General features: G+C 44.7%; 1 protein-coding gene across 1 annotated transcript in view; it reads left to right on the forward strand.

Annotated features, from left to right (window-relative positions):
- The window catches only part of LOC137525471 (NACHT, LRR and PYD domains-containing protein 1b allele 3-like), a 51802-nt gene that overhangs the window by 19713 nt on the left and 6085 nt on the right, over positions 1 to 26004 (forward strand). The window contains exons 7-8 of the mRNA XM_068246571.1: positions 601 to 732; positions 23656 to 23791. Coding sequence (XP_068102672.1) covers positions 601 to 732; positions 23656 to 23791 — 268 coding nt within the window. The remainder of the gene's footprint in view (positions 1 to 600; positions 733 to 23655; positions 23792 to 26004) is intronic.

Below are 26004 nucleotides of genomic sequence, written 5' to 3' on the forward strand. Positions count from 1 at the left end.
AGGTCGGGGACCCAGGTGAGGGTGGGAGGGGGGATCAGACCCCCCTCCCCGCCGCTTTGCCCAATACCCCCGTCCTGCCCGCTACCCCCTCCAGCTCTGCGGGCCCCACTTTAATGGGGTTCGGTGTTCGGCCGAATATGCCGAACATCTGGATGATGTTCGGCCGAACCGACCCGAACCCGAAAATCCAGGTGTTCGATCAACACTAGTTGCAACTGCATCACTCCCCCCACCCCCTCCAATCTTAGATCAAAATGCTCTAATAACTTGTTTGCTCCCAGAGTCCACCTCAAAACCTTTGGAGACAGAGCCTTCTGTCATGCTGCCCCTACACTTTGGACTCCCTACCTTACTTAATCACAGCACAAAAGCCACCCGTTTAATCTGGCATTTATGAACACCTGCCTATTTCCTCTGTAACACGGTCCACCCTGCAACGATTTATTGATCTGAAACATATCTATGCACTTTGAGTCCTATGGGAGAAAGGTGCTTTACAAATGTTATTGCATTGTATTATTTTATTATTGTATGTTCTGATGACTTTTTGTTTCATTTGTTTTTTTCTTTTATATCTTCTGTTCCTGTCATCCAATCCAGAAACTGGATACCCTGAAGGCCCAATCAGGATTCAAACTGATTGATAAACCTTCCGATATCAGTAGAGATGTGTATGAGAACACTGACTACACAGTCACTGTTGAAGATCCAAAGGCTATCATCTTCCCTTCGGTAATGCTATGTAGTATTTTTTAAAACTTTACAATAGCATGTTATCATACTCAGAGATATTTAAAGGGACTCTGAGCAGTGCAGAAACTATGGAAAGATTTTGCTATTCTCGCGATCGAAATCGCAGTAGCCGCGATTTCGATCACAAAAATAGTGAAAACTAAAAGGCATAGGGAGGCGATTTATAAATCGTTGGAAAGAGGAGAATAAGAGCTTCAAAATGGTATGCATCTTTCCATAGTTTCTGCACTGCTCGGAGTCCCTTTAACAGCGATAATTGCATAAATTTCACGGAATTTCTGAATTCCAACTTTTGAGTTGAAAGTCAGAATTCGTGAGTGAAAGCGTATAGTAACTTAACCACTATTATAAAATAAATTTAAGAATTAATAATGACACTTAGTATATAATTGGATCCAATAGCAATGACATGTCATGGTCCCATTCACATGAAATGATACACAGAGATAGGTATCGTGGGTAGGAACGGAGTCTTTATTCTGCCCTTCGCGTATAAAGGGCAAAAAAACCACAAAATTATAATACAGGTAGGGGAATTTTTGATCATCTTATACATCATTTTCCAAAATGACTTAATGTTCATTTTCTACAGAATATGTAGCCAGGAAATATCAGCAGGTGCACTGTTTTTTGGCATCATGCCCAGACTATGCTAGAATGGGTTTTAACATAGGATTCAGTAACAAATATGTTCTTGTGGTTGGCTTCAAACAGAGGTGCTAGAGAGATGACCTACATCCTAATAACACAACTTAATATGGCGTCTTTAGCCTTACTATGCACTTTAGCTAAGCCTCAGTTTGTATGCCTTACAGTCCATGAGCTGAGCATAGTACCCTAATAGTAAAATTATATGGATATATCAATGCTTATTTCCTTTCTTTGCGTATTTAAAAAAAAAAAGAGTATCAGTTAGATAATGGCAAATATGTGAAAGTATCATTATACTGTTTTAGCTGTCAGGAACGTAAAGCAAGTGTTCCTGGCTGTACTCCCAGAATGTGGTTACATGTTGGGGGGGGAGGGGTTTGATGCAGATGTAGTCTAAATTAGAGCGGAAAAGAGGAACCTGCGTTGTGTGCTTCAAAGACTAAATTTCTACATCAAAATGAGTCAATTGGTAAAGCCTGTTCTGTATAGCTGGTAACTTGTAACCTATAAACTAAGTACTGAATATTATCTGACAGATGTATTCTAAAGATCCATTGTCTCCTATGCAGACCCTATGACGTCTGAGAGACAAAATGGCTCCCGGCTAAGCATTTATGCCAAGCTGTGATGTATATTTGCCTTGTGGTTACTGTGCTAAGCTATGTATTATAATTGTATGAGTACATAGTTACATAGTTACATAGTTATTTTGGTTGAAAAAAGACATACGTCCATCGAGTTCAACCAGAGAACAAAGTGCAACACCAGCCTGCTCCCTCACATATCCCTGTTGATCCAGAGGAAGGCGAAAAAACCCTTACAAAGCATGGTCCAATTAGCCCCAAAAGGGAAAAATTCCTTCCTGACTCCAGATGGCAATCAGATAAAATCCCTGGATCAACATCATTAGGCATTACCTAGTAATTGTAGCCATCAATGTCTTTCAATGCAAGGAAAGCATCTAAGCCCCCTTTAAATGCAGGTATAGAGTTTGCCATAACGACTTCCTGTGGCAATGCATTCCACATCTTAATAACTCTTACTGTAAAGAACCCTTTCCTAAATAAATGGCTAAAATGTTTTTCCTCCATGCGCAGATCAAGTCCTCTAGTCCTTTGAGAAGGCCTAGGGACAAAAAGCTCATCCGCCAAGCTATTATATTGCCCTCTGATGTATTTATACATGTTAATTAGATCCCCTCTAAGGCGTCTTTTCTCTAGACTAAATAAACCCAGTTTATCTAACCTTTCTTGATAAGTGAGACCTTCCATCCCACTTATCAATTTTGTTGCTCTAAAACTGCAATATCTTTTTTGTAATGTGGTGCCCAGAACTGAATTCCATATTCCAGATGTGGCCTTACTAGAGACTTAAACAGGGGCAATATTATGCTAACATCTCGAGTTTTTATTTCCCTTTTAATGCATCCCAAAATTTTGTTAGCTTTAGCTGCAGCTGCTTGGCATTGAGTACGATTTTTTAACTTGTTGTCCATGAGTACTCCTAAGTCCTTCTCCAAGTTTGATGTCCCCAATTGTATCCCATTTATTTTGTATGGTGCTAGACCATTAGTACGTTCAAAATGCATGACTTTACATTTGTCAACATTGAATTTCATCTGCCATGTATGTACCCATATAGCCATTCTATCCAGATCCTGTTGCAATATGACACTATCTTCCTGAGAGTTGATGATTCTGCACAATTTTGTATCATCTGCAAAAATAGCAACATTGCTCACTACTGCATCTACTAGGTCATTAATAAATAAATTGAAGAGCACTGGACCCAGAACAGACCCCTGTGGGACCCCACTGCTAACAGTCTCCCATTTTGAGTACAATCCATTGACCACAACTCTTTGTTTTCTGTCCATTAGCCAGTTCCCTATCCATGCACACAGACTCTTCCCCAGTCCTTGCATCCTCAACTTTTGCACCAGACTTTTGTGGGGAACAGTGTCGAAGGCCTTTGCAAAGTCCAAGTATATCACATCTACAGCATTCCCAATATCCATATTAGCATTCACTACCTCGTAACAGCTGAGCATGTTAGTCAAACAGGACCTGCCTTTAGTAAACCCATGTTGATGCTGAGAAATAAGATTATTTTCTACTATGAAGTCATGTATAGTATCTCTTAGTAACCCCTCAAATAGTTTGCATACAACTGATGTTAAGCTTACAGGTCTATAATTTCCTGGATCTGATTTTTTGCCCTTCTTAAATAATAGGAAAACGTGGGCTGTATGCCAATCCACTGGGACTCTGCCAGTTGCAAGAGAGTCACAAAAGATAAGATAAAGGGTTATCTATAACTGAACTTAATTCCCGTAGGACCCGAGGATGCATGCCATCCGGGCCAGGTGCCTTGTCTATTTTTAATTTATTTAGTCTTGCCTTCACTTCTTCCCGCATTAAGTATTTAATATTACAGTTAGAAGATTGAGACTCTTCCGCCTCTGTAATTTTCAACAGTGCTGTTTCTTTTGTGAAGACAGAAGCAAAGAAAGCATTTAATAACTCTGCCTTACCTTGGTCCTCCACCATTGAGTTCCCACCCTCATCCTTTAGGAGTCCTATACAGTCAACCTTTCTTTTTTTAGAGTTAATGTACTTGTAAAACTTTTTTGGGTTAGATTTGATATCCCTAGCGATTTGTTTTTCAGCTTCAATCTTTGCCTGCCTAATTTCTTTTTTACAATTTTTATTGCACTCCTTATAATTGCTTAGTGCAGCCTCAGTCCCCTCCTGTTTTAAGACCTTATAGGCATTCTTTTTCCTCTTCATTTTATCTTTAACCTTTCTATTCATCCATAGAGGCCTTTTTTTATTCCTAGATATTTTGTTTCCATATGGGATATACATACTACAATATTGATTGAGTATAGGTTTAAAAGCTTGCCATTTCCCTTCAGTGTCTTCCCCTTGTAGTACATTATCACAGTTCACCAAACTTAGTGCCTGCCTAATTTGATTGAACTTTGCTTTTCTAAAATTCATAGTTTTAGTGGTCTCGCTGCCCCGTGGCCTATCAGTCACCAGATCAAACGTTATCATGTTGTGATCACTATTTCCCAAATTTTCTTGAACCTGCACATTTGATACATTATCTGGTCTATTAGAAATTATCAGATCCAGTAACGCATTCCCCCTAGTTGGTTCAGTTACCATTTGAGTCAAGTAATTGTCCTGTAGTGCTGCCAGAAATCTGCTGCTTTCACCAGAATGGGTAGCCTCAATATTCCAGTCAATGTCTGGAAAGTTGAAGTCGCCTATAATTATGACCTAATTTTTACTTGCAGCTTTTTCAATCTGCTGTAGTAATCGCAGTTCTGCAGCTTCATTAATAAGAGTTGGCCTGTAGCATACCCCAATAAGTAATTGGCAACTTTTATTTCCACCCTGAATATTTACCCAAACGGACTCCACATCTTCGCAATCTTCCTCCATCTCATCGTTGAGGACAGCTGTAAGAGAATTCTTAACAAAGAGACAAACCCCTCCACCTTTTTTTCCCTGTTCTATCCTTCCTAAACACATTGTATCCTTTTAAATTAGCTTAGCTATCCAGTCATGGCTTTCATCCATCCATGTCTCGGTTATTCCCACAATGTCATAGCCTTTGTCATTCAGAATGAACTCTAGTTCGTCTATTTTATTTGCAAGGCTCCGAGCATTGGTTACTATGCACTTTATATTTTTACCACCACATTTACCAATTTTGTTTACATGAAATGGGCTACTTGAATTTTTACCAACCTCCTTAATCTTTACACTGTCCCCACCCCCCTCTCCACCCCCCATAATGTTAGGTTCCCACTGTCTTTTTACCTCATCTTGTCTACGTAAAACAAAAGTTTGCTTTCCTAAAACAGAAAGAATTTGCGATAATTCAGGTTGGAGTGAGCTCGAGATGTCTCCCAGGCACCACTGCTGAATATATGCAAATTAACCATTGTACCCTTAGAAGCTAAACACACCTCCAGAACCGCTGGAATGCAATGATGTGTCAGCTTGTTAATATGTACAGAGCCATAATAATCCAACATGCATACAGACTGTTTCGGATTGTTTGATCCTCATCAGTGCATGGCATGGATTAATTTGGCTCTATGGAGTAGGGCTTGTAAATCCGAGAGGCACAGACTAACCAGCAAGCTCATGGTGACCCAGAACTCATTGGGGTGTGTAAGGGACTACAATGGTCCTAAAAGCCCCCTTACTAAGATGTTAAGAAAAACAAAAGTTTGCTTTCCTAAAACAGAAAGAATTTGCGATAATTCAGGTTAGAGTGAGCTCGAGATGTCTCCCAGGCACCACTGCTGAATATATGCAAATTAACCATTGTACCCTTAGAAGCTAAACACACCTCCAGAACCGCTGGAATGCAATGATGTGTCAGCTTGTTAATATGTACAGAGCCATAATAATCCAACATGCATACAGACTGTGTTAGTTTATTTCTCATCTATACCAGTGTTTCTGCTGTCCTTTACTACTGAGTGATTGTATTTTGTAGTATACTGTAACTGTCTACGTATTAAGACTTTATCCTCCCGCCTCAATATTATCCTTCTTATATGGATATGTGTATGAGCAAGCAAAATATATTGATTAACTAATAATGAATGATAAAGGAGTGATAACTGTCCAATGCTTTCAGTGAGAAATTCCATCTTGTAAATATTTTAACATCTTTGCTTAGATTTTTCAAAATTTTTCTTACAATTTTAACATTTTTGATTAGATTTTTCAGAATTTGTCTTTAAATGTTCACATTTATGTCCCTTAAGAATGCTCAGTAGACATTTATCACTCTAATGTTTGCATAAATAGCAAATAATGTCTAATGAGCATGCTTGAGGAACATTAATAGGGATGGCTCTGATTAGGAGAACTCATGGAGAAGCATGTAATCAGTGTGATCAGATGATAGACTTGTAAGGTTCTGATTTGCTGGTCCTGGACATGAACAGACATGAAAATTTGAAGCAAAAGTGAAACCTGTTGTCAACATTTTTGTGAAATTTTGGAATTTAGTCAGATTTAGAGTTGGTTTGTTGAGATTAGACTCTTGGGATATGCACACCACATCTTGAGAATTTACCCTAACCACTCCCTCTGCAGAAGCACCCTTTGATACATAGAAACAATAATATCTTTAATATTGTAAAATCTGTAAATACAAACAAAATAATATGAGGAAACCTATAAAGTTGCAAACCTTTAAAACTTTAATGTTCTAATGTTGTTAACAACAGTGGTGCTCAGCAGAGCTCGAATATTCGAGTAGCTCGAATATTCGAGCTCTTTTTTCAGCTATTCGAGCTCGAATACCGAGCTGGAATAGCTGCAGCTATTCGAATGGGCTATTCGAGTTAATTCGAATAGCCCATTCACTATTCGCGCTATTCGAGCAAACAGCGCTATTCGAGCTCGAATACCGAGCTTGAATACCGAGCTCGAATAGCGTCATAGCCCAGATTGATGTCCTTAGAGCCAATCAGAGGGTTCCCAGGCCCTCTGACGGCAGCCAATCACAGAGGGGGACCCTGGCCAGCCCCTACCCTATAAATAGCGGCCGCCATGTTCCGTTTTTCCGTCCTTGCCTGACTTTGTACAGAGAGAGATCTGCTCCTTTGTGCTTTGGCTTAGCAAGAGCTTTATTGTGGTCAACTACCTAGCGTTTTTGCTCACATACACCTCCTATATACACCTATATTGTTGTTAGTTAGATAGACATTGTATTTTAGTTAGTAGCTTGTGTGTTACATAGAGACAGCCAGCTGCTGCAGGCAAGCTTACACAGCTTTAGGCCTCAGGGCCTTGCCTGTGTGGGCACAGCTGTCCTCCTGTCCTCTGTTAGTTTATTTCTCATCTATACCAGTGTTTCTGCTGTCCTTTACTACTGAGTGATTGTATTTTGTAGTATACTGTAACTGTACTAGGACACTCACTGTCACTGTTTGTTCGTTTATAGCTCCTGCGTGTGTGCGTGCACTGTCTGTACAGTACACACACTCTATTTCCTTCTGATTACTACTGATTATTGTAATTTCTAGTTGTACTTACTGTTACTACTTACTGTACTAGGGACACTCAGTCACTGTTCATAGGCTAGCTCCTGAGTGTGTGCGTGTGTGCACTGTCTGTACAGTACACACACTCTATTTCCTTCTGATTACTACTGATTATTGTAATTTCTAGTTGTACTTACTGTTACTACTTACTGTACTAGGGACACTCAGTCACTGTTCATAGGCTAGCTCCTCCGTGTGTGTGTGCGTGCACTGTCTGTAGTGTACTACACACACTCTGTTTCCTTCTACTGAATCTGATTACTACTGATTATTGTATTTTCTAGTTAGTGTACTAGGGGACACACTCACTGTTCACTGTTCACACTTACTGATTACTAAATTATTGTATTTTGTATTAGTACTGTACTAGTAATCACTTAGCGATCTAATCACTTAGTGATTAGTGTCACCTCAACCACCAACCCACTCCATTAAAGTACCCCACTTTTTCACCCGCCCTTTTAAAAAACGTTTTTGTTTACGCCCAAAACATCAAAGATGTCTGGAAGTGGCAGCCAGCGCGGTTTGGGCAAGGGGAAGGGCAGCAAGGGAATCAGGAGGAGAGGGAGCAGCATTGTGGCAAGCCGCGGCCGCGCCACCATGCACAGTTCCGCAGCAGCAGCAGCTGCGTCAGTGGCTAACATTCCGCCTCTAGCCACTGGCCGTGGACGCCTTGGGCGCCGCCCAGCAGGAGCATCTGCAACTCACGCTGCAGAGACACAGCAGCAGCAGCAGCGTGTAGTACCTGCTCCTATTTTCCTCCAGCCGGGTCGGAAACGTCCCATTGAGGAAAAGGATGCAGCCACTGTGGTGCAACTGATGACGGAGGATGAGCAGCCTGCCATCAGCTCTGCATCCGAGGCCTCCACCCTCACCACCACCCCTGTTCGCAGCAGCCGCCCAGCAGGGCCTGGGGAGGAGGCCAGTTCATCGTCACAAGTTGGCGACCTGTCACTCAGCAGTATTTTTACCCCAGGCACCATCAGGGTATTGTCTGCTGTTGTTGGCGATTTGGAGGAGGAGATGCTGATGGGCACTTTGGGGGATGAGGGATTGGACAGCAAGACTGTGGGGACAGTCAAGCAGCCCATCCATGCATCAGGAGAGGAGTTTGGGGGGTCATCATCCCAGCAGGACATGTTTCAGGAGGGGGAGGATGATGATGATGATGATGACGTGGTGACAGACAAAGACTGGGTGCCACCACCACCAGCACCTGGGGATGTCATCATCAGCAGCTCTGAGGAGGAGGAGGAGGATGCGCTCGTGGGCCTTGCAAGGAGGCGCATCATTGCAAGCATTGGCAGCAGTAGGCAGGTCCCACAGCCTGCTGGTGTCTCAGGCTCAGCAGCAGCAGCAGCAGCATCTGCCAGTACCACCACCAGCCGCACCCAAGCCCCCCCCCCCCAACCACCACAGGGAGACAGGCAGCAGCAGCTCCAGGCCGTAGGGGGTTGTTCTTGTCACCAATCTGGCGATTTTTCACAATGCCCACAGTGTACAGCAAGTACGCCACTTGCAACCACTGTCAGCGGAAGTTGAGCCGAGGTGCAGACCCCTTAAAGTTCAGCACCACCTCGCTCATCAACCACCTTGCTGCTAAACATTTCCACCAGCATGAGGAGTTCCAGAGGCTGAAGGCATCTGGTGCTGGCAGTGGCACCACACCCATCACTGCACAGCCTTCAGCAGCAGCAGCAGCAACAGCACCACCTGCCCTCCTGCTCCTCCAGCAGCACCAGCAGGAGTGCAGGAAACGCACTGCTCCTCCCCCCTCTGCAACTCCTGCCGGCGACACTGAGGCCTGTTCTGGCAGCCAGTCCTCAGTGGCCTCTTCTGCTGTGTCCGCTGATTCCCGTGCTAGCAAAAGGCCACGCCAGAGCCTTTTGAGCGAGTCCTTCCAGGGGTGGTTAGGGCTCTGCCTCCCAGCAGCCGTCGCGTGCGGCAGCTGAACGGCTTGCTGGCACGGGCCATGTGCTCCCAACTCCTGCTGTACACATTCGTGCAGGAGGGGAGCGACATGCGTGCGCTGCTTGCTTGTGCAGCCCCAGACTGGCAGCTCCCCAGCAGACACTTCTTTGCCCGCAAGGCCATTCCTGCACTGCACCGCTTTGTGATGGCCAATGTGGAGCGAGGGCTGGAGCACGCAGTTGGTGAAAGGGTCCACGTCACCATGGACTCCTGGAGCAGCCGCTTCGGGACAGGCCGCTACCTGTCCTTCACTGTCCACTGGGTCAGCTTGGTGGAAGGGGGTGAGGATGGGAGAGCAGCAGCGGGCACAGCAGCAGCAGCAACACAGTGGGTGGTGCCACTCCACAGGGTCAGGGGAACTGCAGCAGGTTCCTCCGATCCTCTGCCATCCTCCGGCACACCTGGCCAAACCCCCTGCCTCAGCAGCAGCGTTAAGGCCCGCCACTGCCAAGCGCTGCTGCAGTTGGTCAGCCTTGGGAAGACCAAACTGACGGCAACCCATGTGTTGGCCAAACTCCAGGAGCAGGAGAGGATTTGGCTGACCCCCAGAGGCCTCAGAGTCAGAGAGGTGGTGGCCGACAATGGGGCCAATCTGGTTGCCGCAATTGACAGGGGAAACCTGACCCACATCCCCTGTCTTGCCCACGTGCTGAACCTGGTGGTGCAGAAGTTCTTGCGCACCTACCAGGGGATGGGCGAACTGCTGGAAACGGCAAGGAACATTGTGCGTCACTTCCGGCGCTCGGCTGCAGCCTGTGCGAGCCTGGAAGACGTGCAAAAGGAGCTGGAGCTGCCACGCCATCGGCTGATCCTTGACGTTCCAACTCGCTGGAACTCCACCCTGGCGATGTTGGAGCGTCTGGTTGAACAGAAGCACGCTGTCAACCAGTACCTTGCCCTGGCCACTGTTTCCACCGCTCAGAAAAGGGACAAGACCAGCAGCATCCCGTCCATCGTCCCCGATGACGACTGGAGGCACATGCAGCAGGTGTGCTTAGTGCTGGCTCCCTTTCTGCAGGCCACTAACATGGTGAGCAGAGACCATGCTATGGTCTGCGAGTGGGTGCCCCTGGTTTGTCTGCTGAACAGGGCCCTCGATGCTTTGCTGGAACAGGGAGCGGCAGCCTTGGACCAGCAGGAGCGGCAAGCAGCTGCACAGTTCACCTCTGAGGGGGAGGAGGAGGAGGACTTGGTGGAGGTCCCTGACCTTGCTGCTGGTGAGGGGGATCAGCACAGCGCAGCTGAGTTGGTGCGGGGGTGGAGAGAGGATGAGGCTGAGGAGGCAGAGGAGGAGGATGAGGACAGCACTGCCGTCGATGTGCCAGCACACGTGGCCGACCTCTTCCCAATGGCAGCGCACATGCTGACGTGCCTGCGCAAGGACCCCAGGGTGATCCAGATGAAGCAGAGGGAGGACATCTGGATCAGCATGATGTTGGACCCACGCCTCAAGGGGAAGTTGAGCCAGTTCCTGCCGCCTGCAGGAGGAGACCCAGCACAACAAGTAAGGAGCTTGCAGCAGGCCCTTGTTGAGCGCTTGGAGGAAGCCTTCCCCCAGCCTTCCACCCCCACTGTCCAGCCAGCACAGAGGCAGCAGCAGGTGCCTGCATCCAGCAGCAAGCGCCCCACAGACCTGCTGTCTCTCAGCAACAAGCTCTACAGGACTGTAGAGGCTCCGGCAGCAGTGACTAGAGAGGAGGTGCATGCAGCAGCATCCTCCTCCGGTCACAGCCAGCGCCTGACCCGCATGGTGGCTGACTACATGGGGTCCTACAGCGGGCTTGACAGCAATGCCCCTGTTGATCCCATGGAGTATTGGGTCAAGCGCCTGGAGATCTGGAGCGAGCTAGAGCAGTACGCCCTGGAAGTGCTGTCCTGCCCCCCGTCCAGCGTGCTGTCCGAGCGCTGCTTCAGTGCAGCTGGTGGCGTGGTCACCGAGAAACGCTCACGTCTGTCTCACAAGTCTGTGGACAGACTGACGTTTCTCAAGATGAACCAGGCGTGGGTGGAAGGCGAGTTCCCGGCCCCTGTTGTCGGCGAGAGGGGGACATGAACTGGCTGCCGGAAGAACCATCAGAGGGCAATATAATAGCTTGGCGGATGAGCTTTTTGTCCCTAGGCCTTCTCAAAGGACTAGAGGACATGAGCTGCACATGGAGGAAAAACGTTTTAGCCATTTATTTAGGAAAGGGTTCTTTACAGTAAGAGTTATTAAGATGTGGAATGCATTGCCACAGGAAGTCGTTATGGCAAACTCTATACCTGCATTTAAAGGGGGCTTAGATGCTTTCCTTGCGTTGAAAGACATCCATGGCTACAATTACTAGGTTATGCCTAATGATGTTGATCCAGGGATTTTATCTGATTGCCATCTGGAGTCAGGAAGGAATTTTTCCCTTTTGGGGCTAATTGGACCATGCCTTGTGGGGGTTTTTTCGCCTTCCTCTGGATCAACAGGGGTATGTGGGGGACGGGCTGGAGTTGTACTTTGTACTGGTTGAACTCGATGGACGTATGTCTTTTTTCAACCAAAATAACTATGTAACTATGTAACTATGTAACCATCGTTAATGTGCCTTACCACCCTTTACCACCTCCTGGCTCCTGCTCACTAAGCCGGCCTGGTCCACTTTGACTATTACGTCGCCTGCAGCCACACATTTTACATCTACAGTGGGCTGCTGTGTACTGCCCTTCTGCTGTCTGTCTGTCTGTGTTTCCCACTGCCAGGGTACACAGATTTACCTTCTGCTGCCGCTCTGCCACCAGCTATTACGTCAAACAATAGCTGCCCCTGCTGCCTGTATTTACCTTTAAAAAAAAAAAAAAAAAAGGTTTAATTTTTCTGAGGTGCCCGGGTTGAAAACTGTGTTGTCCCAGTTGTGTATTGGACACGATGTGGGCTGCACGACCGCTGTCTGGGACCTCCTGTTGTGTTTATTTACAGCCCTGGTATCAACGCTAGGTACCAGGGCTATTATGTCACGCTGCCTACCTACCTGCTGCCACACTCACACTACTCCTCCATTCCTCCTGCTGCAGCTGCTGTCTGTCTGTGTTTCCCACTGCCAGGGTAGTGAGGGTACACAGAATTACCTTCTGCTGCCACTCTGCCACCAGCTATTACTTCAAACAATAGCTATATCTGTGTAATTTGCTGTAAAAAAAAAAAAGTAAACCATTTGAAAAAAAAAAAAAAAAAAAGGTTTAATTTTTCTGAGGTGCCCGGGTTGAAAACTGTGTTGTCCCAGTTGTGTATTGGACACGATGTGGGCTGCACGACCGCTGTCTGGGACCTCCTGTTGTGTTTATTTACAGCCCTGGTATCAACGCTAGATACCAGGGCTATTATGTCACGCTGCCTACCTACCTGCTGCCACACTCACACTACTCCTCCATTCCTCCTGCTGCTGCTGCTGTCTGTCTGTGTTTCCCACTGCCAGGGTACACAGATTTACCTTCTGCTGCCACTCTGCCACCAGCTATTACGTCCAACAATAGCTACTCTCATTACTCCTCCATTCCTCCTGCTGCTGCTGCTGTCTGTCTGTGTTTCCCACTGCCAGGGTACACAGATTTACCTTCTGCTGCCACTCTGCCACCAGCTATTACGTCCAACAATATCTACTCTCATTACTCCTCCATTCCTCCTGCTGCTGCTGCTGTCTGTCTGTGTTTCCCACTGCCAGGGTACACAGAATTACCTTCTGCTGCCACTCTGCCACCAGCTATTACGTCAAACAATAGCTATATCTGTGTAATTTGCTGTAAAAAAAAAAAAAGTATTACTATCTCTTCCCTCCCCCCTCCTCCCTATGCTCCCCCCACTCTTTAGAAAGTGGCTTGAAAACTTCCCGTTATCTATCTCTCATGGACTTCAGACACTCGCCACACCTCCAACTGGAACTCCTTGTCTCCGAGTCAAGATTCTTTCCCCCCCGATTCATTTTGTTGTTTCCTCAAAAGTTTCAAGGTTGGACACTGATTGGGACTCCTCCATATTTACCTCTAGGACTCGATCTATGGCCCCAATTGTCCCTCCTTTGTATCCCCATATCCGTTGTACTACTATCTCGATTGTTATACCTGTGAAACCAGTTCCTTTTTTCTTTGTATTTGCAAAATAAAAACAAGTATGATAAAAAAAAAAAAAAAGTAAACCATTAAAAAAAAAAAAAAAGGTTTAATTTTTCTGAGGTGCCCGGGTTGAAAACTGTGTTGTCCCAGTTGTGTATTGGACACGATGTGGGCTGCACGACCGCTGTCTGGGACCTCCTGTTGTGTTTATTTACAGCCCTGGTATCACCGCTAGGTACCAGGGCTATTATGTCACGCTGCCTACCTACCTGCTGCCACACTCACACTACTCCTCCATTACTCCTGCTGCTGCTGCTGTCTGTCTGTGTTGCCCACTGCCAGGGTACACAGATTTACCTTCTGCTGCCACTCTGCCACCAGCTATTACGTCCAACAATAGCTACTCTCATTACTCCTCCATTCCTCCTGCTGCTGCTGCTGTCTGTCTGTGTTTCCCACTGCCAGGGTACACAGATTTACCTTCTGCTGCCACTCTGCCACCAGCTATTACGTCCAACAATAGCTACTCTCATTACTCCTCCATTCCTCCTGCTGCTGCTGCTGTCTGTCTGTGTTTCCCACTGCCAGGGTACACAGAATTACCTTCTGCTGCCACTCTGCCACCAGCTATTACGTCAAACAATAGCTGTATCTGTGTAATTTGCTGTAAAAAAAAAAAAAAAAAAGTAAACCATTAAAAAAAAAAAAAAAGGTTTAATTTTTCTGAGGTGCCCGGGTTGAAAACTGTGTTGTCTCAGTTGTGTATTGGACACGATGTGGGCTGCACGACCGCTGTCTGGGACCTCCTGTTGTGTTTACTTACAGCCCTGGTATCAACGCTAGATACCAGGGCTATTATGTCACGCTGCCTACCTACCTGCTGCCACACTCACACTACTCCTCCATTCCTCCTGCTGCTGCTGCTGTCTGTCTGTGTTTCCCACTGCCAGGGTACACAGATTTACCTTCTGCTGCCACTCTGCCACCAGCTATTACGTCCAACAATAGCTACTCTCATTACTCCTCCATTCCTCCTGCTGCTGCTGCTGTCTGTCTGTGTTTCCCACTGCCAGGGTACACAGAATTACCTTCTGCTGCCACTCTGCCACCAGCTATTACGTCAAACAATAGCTATATCTGTGTAATTTGCTGTAAAAAAAAAAAAAAGTATTACTATCTCTTCCCTCCCCCCTCCTCCCTATGCTCCCCCCACTCTTTAGAAAGTGGCTTGAAAACTTCCCGTTATCTATCTCTCATGGACTTCAGACACTCGCCACACCTCCAACTGGAACTCCTTGTCTCCGAGTCAAGATTCTTTCCCCCCCCCCGATTCATTTTGTTGTTTCCTCAAAAGTTTCAAGGTTGGACACTGATTGGGACTCCTCCATATTTACCTCTAGGACTCGATCTATGGCCCCAATTGTCCCTCCTTTGTATCCCCATATCCGTTGTACTACTATCTCGATTGTTATACCTGTGAAACCAGTTCCTTTTTTCTTTGTATTTGCAAAATAAAAACAAGTATGATAAAAAAAAAAAAAAGTAAACCATTAAAAAAAAAAAAAAAGGTTTAATTTTTCTGAGGTGCCCGGGTTGAAAACTGTGTTGTCCCAGTTGTGTATTGGACACGATGTGGGCTGCACGACCGCTGTCTGGGACCTCCTGTTGTGTTTATTTACAGCCCTGGTATCACCGCTAGGTACCAGGGCTATTATGTCACGCTGCTTACCTACCTGCTGCCACACTCACACTACTCCTCCATTACTCCTGCTGCTGCTGCTGTCTGTCTGTGTTGCCCACTGCCAGGGTACACAGATTTACCTTCTGCTGCCACTCTGCCACCAGCTATTACGTCCAACAATAGCTACTCTCATTACTCCTCCATTCCTCCTGCTGCTGCTGCTGTCTGTCTGTGTTTCCCACTGCCAGGGTACACAGATTTACCTTCTGCTGCCACTCTGCCACCAGCTATTACGTCCAACAATAGCTACTCTCATTACTCCTCCATTCCTCCTGCTGCTGCTGCTGTCTGTCTGTGTTTCCCACTGCCAGGGTACACAGAATTACCTTCTGCTGCCACTCTGCCACCAGCTATTACGTCAAACAATAGCTGTATCTGTGTAATTTGCTGTAAAAAAAAAAAAAAAAAGTAAACCATTAAAAAAAAAAAAAGGTTTAATTTTTCTGAGGTGCCCGGGTTGAAAACTGTGTTGTCTCAGTTGTGTATTGGACACGATGTGGGCTGCACGACCGCTGTCTGGGACCTCCTGTTGTGTTTATTTACAGCCCTGGTATCAACGCTAGATACCAGGGCTATTATGTCACGCTGCCTACCTACCTGCTGCCACACTCACACTACTCCTCCATTCCTCCTGCTGCTGCTGCTGTCTGTCTGTGTTTCCCACTGCCAGGGTACACAGATTTACCTTCTGCTGCCACTCTGCCACCAGCTATTACGTCCAACAATAGCTACTCTCATTACTCCTCCATTCCTCCTGCTGCTGCTGCTGTCTGTCTGTGTTTCCCACTGCCAGGGTACACAGAATTACCTTCTGCTGCCACTCTGCCACCAGCTATTACGTCAAACAATAGCTATATCTGTGTAATTTGCTGTAAAAAAAAAAAAAAGTATTACTATCTCTTCCTTCCCCCCTCCTCCCTATGCTCCCTCCACTCTTTAGAAAGTGGCTTGAAAACTTCCCGTTATCCATCTCTCATGGACTTCAGACACTCGCCACACCTCCAACTGGAACTCCTTGTCTCCGAGTCAAGATTCTTTCCCCCCCGATTCATTTTGTTGTTTCCTCAAAAGTTTCAAGGTTGGACACTGATTGGGACTCCTCCATATTTACCTCTAGGACTCGATCTATGGCCCCAATTGTCCCTCCTTTGTATCCCCATATCCGTTGTACTACTATCTCGATTGTTATACCTGTGAAACCAGTTCCTTTTTTCTTTGTATTTGCAAAATAAAAACAAGTATGATAAAAAAGTAAACCATTAAAAAAAAAAAAAAAGGTTTAATTTTTCTGAGGTGCCCGGGTTGAAAACTGTGTTGTCCCAGTTTTGTATTGGACACGATGTGGGCTGCACGACCGCTGTCTGGGACCTCCTGTTGTGTTTATTTACAGCCCTGGTATCACCGCTAGGTACCAGGGCTATTATGTCACGCTGCCTACCTACCTGCTGCCACACTCACACTACTCCTCCATTCCTCCTGCTGCTGCTGCTGTCTGTCTGTGTTGCCCACTGCCAGGGTACACAGATTTACCTTCTGCTGCCACTCTGCCACCAGCTATTACGTCCAACAATAGCTACTCTCATTACTCCTCCATTCCTCCTGCTGCTGCTGCTGTCTGTCTGTGTTTCCCACTGCCAGGGTACACAGATTTACCTTCTGCTGCCACTCTGCCACCAGCTATTACGTCCAACAATAGCTACTCTCATTACTCCTCCATTCCTCCTGCTGCTGCTGCTGTCTGTCTGTGTTTCCCACTGCCAGGGTACACAGAATTACCTTCTGCTGCCACTCTGCCACCAGCTATTACGTCAAACAATAGCTATATCTGTGTAATTTGCTGTAAAAAAAAAAAAAAAGTAAACCATTAAAAAAAAAAAAAAAGGTTTAATTTTTCTGAGGTGCCCGGGTTGAAAACTGTGTTGTCTCAGTTGTGTATTGGACACGATGTGGGCTGCACGACCGCTGTCTGGGACTTCCTGTTGTGTTTATTTACAGCCCTGATATCAACTCTAGGTACCAGGGCTATTATGTCACGCTGCCTACCTACCTGCTGCCACACTCACACTACTCCTCCATTCCTCCTGCTGCTGCTGCTGTCTGTCTGTGTTGCCCATTGCCAGGGTACACAGATTTACCTTCTGCTGCCACTCTGCCACCAGCTATTACGTCCAACAATAGCTACTCTCATTACTCCTCCATTCCTCCTGCTGCTGTTGCTGTGTGTCTGTGTTTCCCACTGCCAGGGTACACAGATTTACCTTCTGCTGCCACTCTGCCACCACCTATTACATCCAACAATAGCTACTCTCATTACTCCTCCATTCCTCCTGCTGCTGCTGCTGTCTGTCTGTGTTTCCCACTGCCGGGGTACACAGAATTACCTTCTGCTGACACTCTGCCACCAGCTATTACGTCCAACAATAGCTACTCTCATTACTCCTCCATTCCTCCTGCTGCTGCTGCTGTCTGTCTGTGTTTCCCACTGCCAGGGTACACAGAATTACCTTCTGCTGCCACTCTGCCACCAGCTATTACGTCAAACAATAGCTATATCTGTGTAATTTGCTGTGAAAACAAAACAAAAAAACCATTAAAAAAAAAAGGTTTCATTTTTCTGAGTTGCCCGGGTTGAAAACTGTGTTGTCCCAGTTGTGTATTGGACACGATGTGGGCTGCACGACCGCTGTCTGGGACCTCCTGTTGTGTTTATTTACAGCCCTGGTATCACCGCTAGGTACCAGGGCTATTATGTCACGCTGCCTGCCTCATTGACTGCCTGCTGCCACACACTCATCCTCCTCCTCCTGCTGCTGAATTTACCTCCTGCTGTCTGTGTGTTTCCACTGCCAGGGAGCACATACAATGGCGCTTCCACCATGCGCCACCAGCTATTTGTTACGCTCAAAAATAGCTGCATTTCTTTAAAAAAACAAAAAATATATATATACTTTTTATTAATACTTTGTGATATTATTTTTAGAGGTGTCCGGGTTGAAAACTGTGTTGTCCCAGTTGTGTATTGGACATGATGTGGGCTTCACGACCGCTGTCTGGAACCTCATGCTGTGTATTTACGGCCTGGTACCCAGGGCTGTGGAGTCGGAGTCGGAGTCGTGGAGTCGGAGTCGTGGAGTCGGGCAATTTTGGGTGCCTGGAGTCGGAGTCGGGTAAAAATGCACCGACTCCGACTCCTAATGAATTTGTAACTGTAATTAAAATAGAAAATATGATAAAATTTTCTATTTCTCAGATAATAGTCATTAAAAATAATGTATATATACAGTAATAGCTATGCTTAGTCCACAAAAATAAAACAAACCAATCAAAATTAGTTACTTGTGCTGCTTCAATAAAGCAGTCCCCGTATTTTTAAGGTCAGATATACATATCTGATTGTGACTGTATATATGATGTGTACACAGGAATCTCTTATATATACTAAATAACATCTATGCTGTAAGAATAAAGCCTGATGTGTAGCTGTGTCACTAATAGAGGTGGTCAACGAGATGGAAATAATTCTGCATTGATGCTGATTTATGCAAATGTATGCACTCCCTTTGCTGATGAAATCAAATAATTTGATGTGTTATTAAAATTTGGTTTGGTGACTACAAATTAAAGGGTAACTGAGACGGATGAAAAGTAAAGTTTTATACATACCTGGGGCTTCCTCCAGCCCCCTTCAGGCTAATCAGTGCCTCGCTGTCCTCCACCACCCGGATCTTCTGCTATGAGTCCTGGTAATTCAGCCAGTCAGCGCTGTCCGGCCGCATGCCGCTCCCACAGCCAGGAGCATTCTGCACCTGCGCAATAGTGCTGCACAGGTGTAGTATGCTCCTGGCGGCGGAGTGTGTGCATGCGCACTACGCCTGACTTGCTCAAGTACCTGGACTCATAGCAGAAGATCCAGGTGGTGGAGGAGGACAACGAGGGACTGATTATCCTGAAGGCAGCTGGAGGAAGCCCCAGGTATGTATAAAACTTTAATTTCATCTGTCTCAGGTTTACTTTGTTACACAGTAGTACTATACTCTACATATGCACTCCCCACAGAGCTACAGGGAATCTACTGAGAATGCTGTGCACATTGAACACAGAGGTGTTGTCTGTTTACAATCTCCTCATTCCCCTGCAGAGTACCTGCACATCATTCTTACATGTACCCACACTTACATTGCCTAGGGCCTGATAGATGTTCTTTGTTCCGGTTTGTACCTTTTACAAGTACTCTTACCAAGGACTAGTTTTAGTCTAAAGGGAATAAATATAGTAGTCTACATATCCTTCTCACTTCAGTTGTCTTGTAAAATTCCTAAGCGTTGGCAGTTAAGAGACGAATTTCATGTTACATACTTTTAATCAACAAAATTGTAATATGCAAATTAGAGGAGTCGGAGTCGTGGAGTCGGAGTCGGTGGAATCCTAAACTGAGGAGTCGGAGTCGGTGGATTTTTGGACCGACTCCACAGCCCTGCTGGTACCACCGCTAGGTACCACACAGCCTATTATGTCTCGCTGCCTGCCTCATTGACTGCCTGCTGCCACACAATCATCCTCCTCCTCCTGCTGCTGCTGCTGAATTTACCTCCTGCTGTCTGTGTGTTTCCACTGCCAGGGAGCACATACAATGGCGCTTCCAACATGCGTGCGCCACCAGCTATTTATTACGCTCAAAAGTAGCTGCATTTCTTTAAAAAAATATATATAAAAGAGAAATAAGTGAAGAAGAAGAAGACGATATAGAAGAAGAAGAAAAAGAAGAAGAAGAAGAAGGAGAAGAAGAAGAAGATATAGAAAAAGAAGAAGACGAAATAGAAAAATAATAATAAGAAAAGGATATAGAAAAAGAAGATATAGAAAAAGAAGATATAGAAGAAGAAGATGAAGAAGAAGAAGATGAAGAAAAAGAAGATGAAAAAGAAGATGAAGAAGATGATGAAGAAGAAGATGATGAAGATGAAGAAGATGAAGAAGAAGAAGAAGAAGAAGAAGAAGAAGAAGAAGAAGAAGAAGAAGAAGAAGAAGAAGAAGAAGAAGACGATATAGAAGAAGAAGAAGAAGATATAGAAGAAGAAGAAGAAGAAGAAGAAGATATAGAAGAAGAAGAAGAAGAAGATATAGAAGAAGAAGAAGATATAGAAGAAGAAGAAGAAGAAGAAGAAGAAGAAGAAGACGATATAGAAGAAGAAGAAGAAGATATAGAAGAAGAAGAAGAAGATATAGAAGAAGAAGAAGATATAGAAGAAGAAGAAGATATAGAAGAAGAAGAAGAAGAAGAAGAAGAAGAAGAAGAAGAAGAAGAAGATATAGAAGAAGAAGAGGAAGAAGAAGAAGATATAGAAGAAGAAGAAGAAGATATAGAAGAAGAAGAAGAAGAAGATATAGAAGAAGACGAAGAAGAAGAAGAAGATATAGAAGAAGAAGATATAGAAGAAGAAGATATAGAAGAAGAAGAAGAAGAAGATATAGAAGATAAAGAAGAAGAAGAAGAAGAAGAAGAAGTATATACACTACTGAACAGAATTTTGGACACAACTTCTCTTCTCTTTCCACCTTTTTTTTTTTTAAAGGAACATCCCCACATAATCACTTGCTGTTGTTACTTGGACAAAAAGATGTTTCTTGCATCATTTACCCTCAAAACAAGTGTTGGAAGCTATTTAAGGCCAATTTGAATAGTCAGCTCGAATAATGAGCTCGAATACCGACTCGAATAGTGAGCTCGAAGTCCGAGGTCGAATCGAATAGTAAAAAATATTCGACTCGAATATTCGACCGAATTCGAATAATTTACTATTCGAATTCGACCAAACTCGAATAATAAAAAGGGGTATCCGAGCATCACTGGTTAACAATATTTATCGCAGCACACTTTTTTCTGCTTTTTTCACTGTATTAACCCCCAGAGACCCAAATATAGAAAAAAACTTCAAAAAAATGTTTCAACCTTTCACATGTTGTTATAGGAGGCTTGTGATGCCTAAATCAGTGTTTTTTTTATTTTGACATTTTAGTAACTTTTTGGGAGGATGTTGTAAAATTGCAACGCTGGGCTTGTAGAGTAGCAGAAGTTCAATAGTATCACTCACACTCTGAACACATGTAAGGAACAATTAAGTTATTTTTTATTTTACAGTTTATAAAGACCCACATAAGTTCATGTATATGCACAATAACAACAGTATAATAAAGAAAAAAATTAATTTTTATTATCAATTTAATACAAAAAATGAGTATCATATAAAAAAAACCACTGGATCCAGACTATGGCCTCGATTCATCAAGTGTTACCGAACGCTTTCCGAATGCTTTATCGAGCGTTCGGTAATTTAGCGCAAGCATGTAGCGGAAGTTAGTATTCATGAATGACATCGCAGGTCAATATCGTGCGTGCGGTAATTGTGCCGTAAATTTTCTGAAACTAGTATTCAAGAAGCAGAAAGGGGGCATGTCAGGGCGGTAAATTCCAAGTGCAGTACCGCCTGCACTGCCCTGTCGTTATTTATGTTTCTGCTGTCGGTGTATTTAACAGGAACCTGTGCTGAGTAAAATTATTTAAAATAAGCACATGACGTAGCTGCAAATGAATATTACATCCTTACCTTTCCTCTCAGAAGCTATTATATTGCCCTCTAATGTATTTATACATGTTAATTAGATCTCCTCTAAGGCGTCTTTTCTCTAGACTAAATAAACCCAGTTTATCTAACCTTTCTTGGTAAGCGAGACCTTCCATCCCACGTATCAATTTTGTAGCTCGTCTCTGCACCTGCTCTAAAACTGCAATATCTTTTTTGTAATGTGGTGCCCAGAACTGAATTCCATATTCCAGATGTGGCCTTACTAGAGAGTTAAACAGGGGCAATATTATGCTAGCATCTCGAGTTTTTATTTCCCTTTTAATGCATCCCAAAATTTTGTTCGCTTTAGCTGCAGCGGCTTGGCATTGAGTATGATTATTTAACTTGTTGTCGATGAGTACTCCTAAGTCCTTCTCCAAGTTTGATGTTCCCAACTGTATCCCATTTATTTTGTATGGTGCTAGACCATTGGTACGACCAAAATGCATGACTTTACATTTGTCAACATTGAATTTCATCTGCCATGTATGTGCCCATATAGCCATCCTATCCAGATCCTGTTGCAATATGACACTATCTTCCTGAGAGTTGATGATTCTGCACAATTTTGTATCATCTGCAAAAATAGCAACATTGCTCACTACTGCATCTACTAGGTCATTAATAAATAAATTGAAGAGCACTGGACCCAGTATAGACCCCTGTGGGACCCCACTGCTAACAGTCTCCCATTTTGAGTACGATCCATTGACCACAACTCTTTGTTTTCTGTCCATTAGCCAGTTCCCTATCCATGCACACAAACTCTTCCCCAGTCCTTGCATCCTCAACTTTTGCACCAGACTTCTGTGGGGAACAGTGCCGAAGGCCTTTGCAAAGTCCAAGTATATCACATCTACAGCATTCCCAATATCCATATTAGCATTCACTACCTCATAAAAGCTGAGCATGTTAGTCAAACAGGACCTGTCTTTAGTAAACCCATGTTGATGCTGAGAAATAACATTATTTTCTACTATGAAGTCATGTATAGTATCTCTTAGTAACCCCTCAATAGTTTGCACACAACTGATGTTAAGCTTACAGGTCTATAATTTCCTGGATCAGATTTTTTGCCCTTCTTAAATAATGGGAAAACGTGGGCTGTACACCAATCCACTGGGACTCTGCTAGTTGCAAGAGAGTCACAAAAGATAAGATAAAGGGGCTTAGCTATAACTGAACTTAATTCTCTTAGGACCCGAGGATGCATGCCATCCGGGCCAGGTGCCTTGTCTATTTAGCACATGAAGTGCCGTTCGCGGACTTTTGCACGCGCAAAGTGTCGCGATTCATGAGATCACGGACTTTTGCACGCACAATTTGCCGCGATTAGCGCGAATCGCGGCACTTTGCATGCGCAAAGGTCCGCGAATGGACTTCACATGCTAACTATTTAGCACACCCGTGCTAAATAGTTTGCACCGCTTTGTGAATCAGGCCCATTATCTTAAGTGTTAGTTACTGTATTGTTTTTTCTTCTGCAGAGGACAGGTCAAAATTTCACAGCCTACTATGTAAAATCACTTAGAATGCTGATGTGTAAACTGCAAATATTAGAGAATGATGCAATGTTATAAAAAAACTATATAACAAAAAATAAAAATATGAGAATATTTTCTTTGCATCTAATGTTCTAGTAATTATCCATACTACCCAATCTAGTCCATTATATCATCATTTTTTCCGCTTTAATGTCTCTTTAAATGACAGATAAGGTGACATAATGAAGTAAATGGATTCTGTATGTTTCTTAGGTTCTGAACTTTAAACCCAATAGAGACATCTCACAGAGCTCCTTCGTGGAAATCACCGTAGCCGGAAGTGCAGAAAAGATTTGTCTGTCACTAAAGGACAAACGGAAGCAGTTGTGGAAGGGAGAGCTGACAAAAGGTAGTATGTTCCCCGCAGATTTGATTTGCATTTTCTTCTGAGACAGGGGCGTAGCTATAAATGATGGTGCCCTTTGGTGAAACATTGTTTCCACTCCTTCCTTCTACTGCAACCATCAGAGCCATACAGATGCAGTAATCGAATCCCCCCACATAGGAGGGGCCAACATTCTTCCCTCCCATAACAAATATGGCCACCTTAATCCCCCTCCCCCTTTCCAACTCATATCATGGCCACAATCCCCCCTTACTTAATAAGTATAACCAGCATACCTCCACTACAAAAAGTGTGGCCAGAACCCTCCTTCCCCCATAACTAATGTGGCCAGAACCCTCCTTCCCCCATAACAAATGTGGCCAGAACCCTCCTTCCCCCATAACTAATGTGGCCAGAACCCTCCTTCCCCCATAACAAATGTGGCCAGAACCCTCCTTCCCCCATAACAAATGTGGCCTGAACCCTCCATCCCTCATAACAGATGTGGCCAGAACCTTCCTTCCCTTATAACAAATGTGGCCAAAACCTTCCTTCTCTCATAACATATGTGGCCTGAACCCTCCTTCCCCATAACTAATGTGGCCAGAACCTTCCTTCCCTCATAACAAATGTGGCCTGAACCCTCCTTCCCCATAACTAATGTGGCCAGAACCCTCCTTCCCTCATAACAAATGTGGCCTGAACCCTCCTTCCCCATATAACCCAGCTTAACCATATAACCCAGCTTTAACACCTGTGAAAGCTCCTGCCTAATACAAACTACAATACTCTGCAGGTAGATGTAGCATACAAACTGGCAGACAGCAATCACCAAACACAGCAATGCAATATTATCCACTATACTGAATAGTCACCTGAGGCCTGCAGGCTGAGGCAATCCAGATGAAGACAAGGTAAAAGGGAATGGCTGAAGTAATCACTAGACAGATGCAAGGTCAATCAGGCCAGGGTCAATGCAGGCAGCGTTCATGCGCATCTTTTCAACAAGTCGGGTCAGTAACAAGGTATCCAATACAGAAGCGTGGTCAGGTGCAAGCCGGTTCAGTAATGCGTATCCAATCTAGAAAAAGCTTAGTCAAGAGACAGGCACAAGTCCTTAGCAAGACAAGTACTTCGTGTGAGCGCAATCTCAGCAACAAGGCCAGCATAGGCTATCACAGACACACAGACTGAAGCGCTCACCAGATTCAAATACAAGGCCTGAGCAATCGGAGCTCGGCGTGTCAGCTGATCAGCTGACAAACAGGGAGACACTTGGCTACTGTTTGTGTAGACGAAGTGCGCACTGAGACACGTCCACCGCCTGCCGCCCTGTACGCATGTGAGTCAGCGGCAGGGATGGCAACAACTGTGAGTCAGCGGCAGGGTCGTCAGTGGCGGCCTGCCGACTCCTTAATGCCTGTTTCCACTACACGCAGATTTGATGCAGAATGGTTGCAGAAAAACTGACTCCAATGAATGAAAACAAACACTTTAAGGATAAATGGGAGGGGAAGTACACTCCAATGAATCAGCAGAATCACTATATTATAAAAAATACACATTTTAATAAATGCTAAATATAACAAATCCTAAAAATGTTGACCCACAGGATGGTCGACCAACCCTCTTTAGATCCCCTCTCTCCCCCGCATTCATTCACACTTGCATACAGGGACAGAGCTCATTATTTAGGTGTTCACCAAAAAACACAGAATGTCCATATAACTGTTGTAGTCACACCTCCAGCTAATCCATCAGAGTAAAAAGGCAGAAGCAATGCATAGTTCCTTTAAGCAATGTAAAGCAGGGACACACATTTTAGACTCACAGCTGAAGAACCGTACACAGTAGAGCAATAACCAGTTCATAGATTGCAAGCCTTGACAGAAGTGGCATAAAGCATGTCACTGTTGAGTCACACATATAACTGCCTACTCTACTGATTCCACAGCGTTACCAGCATAGCAAAGTCCAAGGTGTCCCGTTAGGTGGAGTCTGTAAAGATCACAGATGATTCCATGATGGAAGGTCCATTAATGTCCAAACTGGTATGTTATGGCTTGTGCTCATAGACCACAAAGTGTCCGTCATCACAGAGATGCTCCAGCAAAAGTTTGACAGAGATGCGATGCGTCCCCTGCGAAAGGCAGTGGTTGTCAGATGGTGCAGGCTGGGTATAGCGGAGGCAGAAGAGGGGGGGTTAGTTAGACTCCACGTGAATCAAACATACACGC

The sequence above is a fragment of the Hyperolius riggenbachi genome, chromosome 7, assembly GCF_040937935.1.
Source record: "Hyperolius riggenbachi isolate aHypRig1 chromosome 7, aHypRig1.pri, whole genome shotgun sequence".
NCBI classification, from domain to species: domain Eukaryota; kingdom Metazoa; phylum Chordata; class Amphibia; order Anura; family Hyperoliidae; genus Hyperolius; species Hyperolius riggenbachi.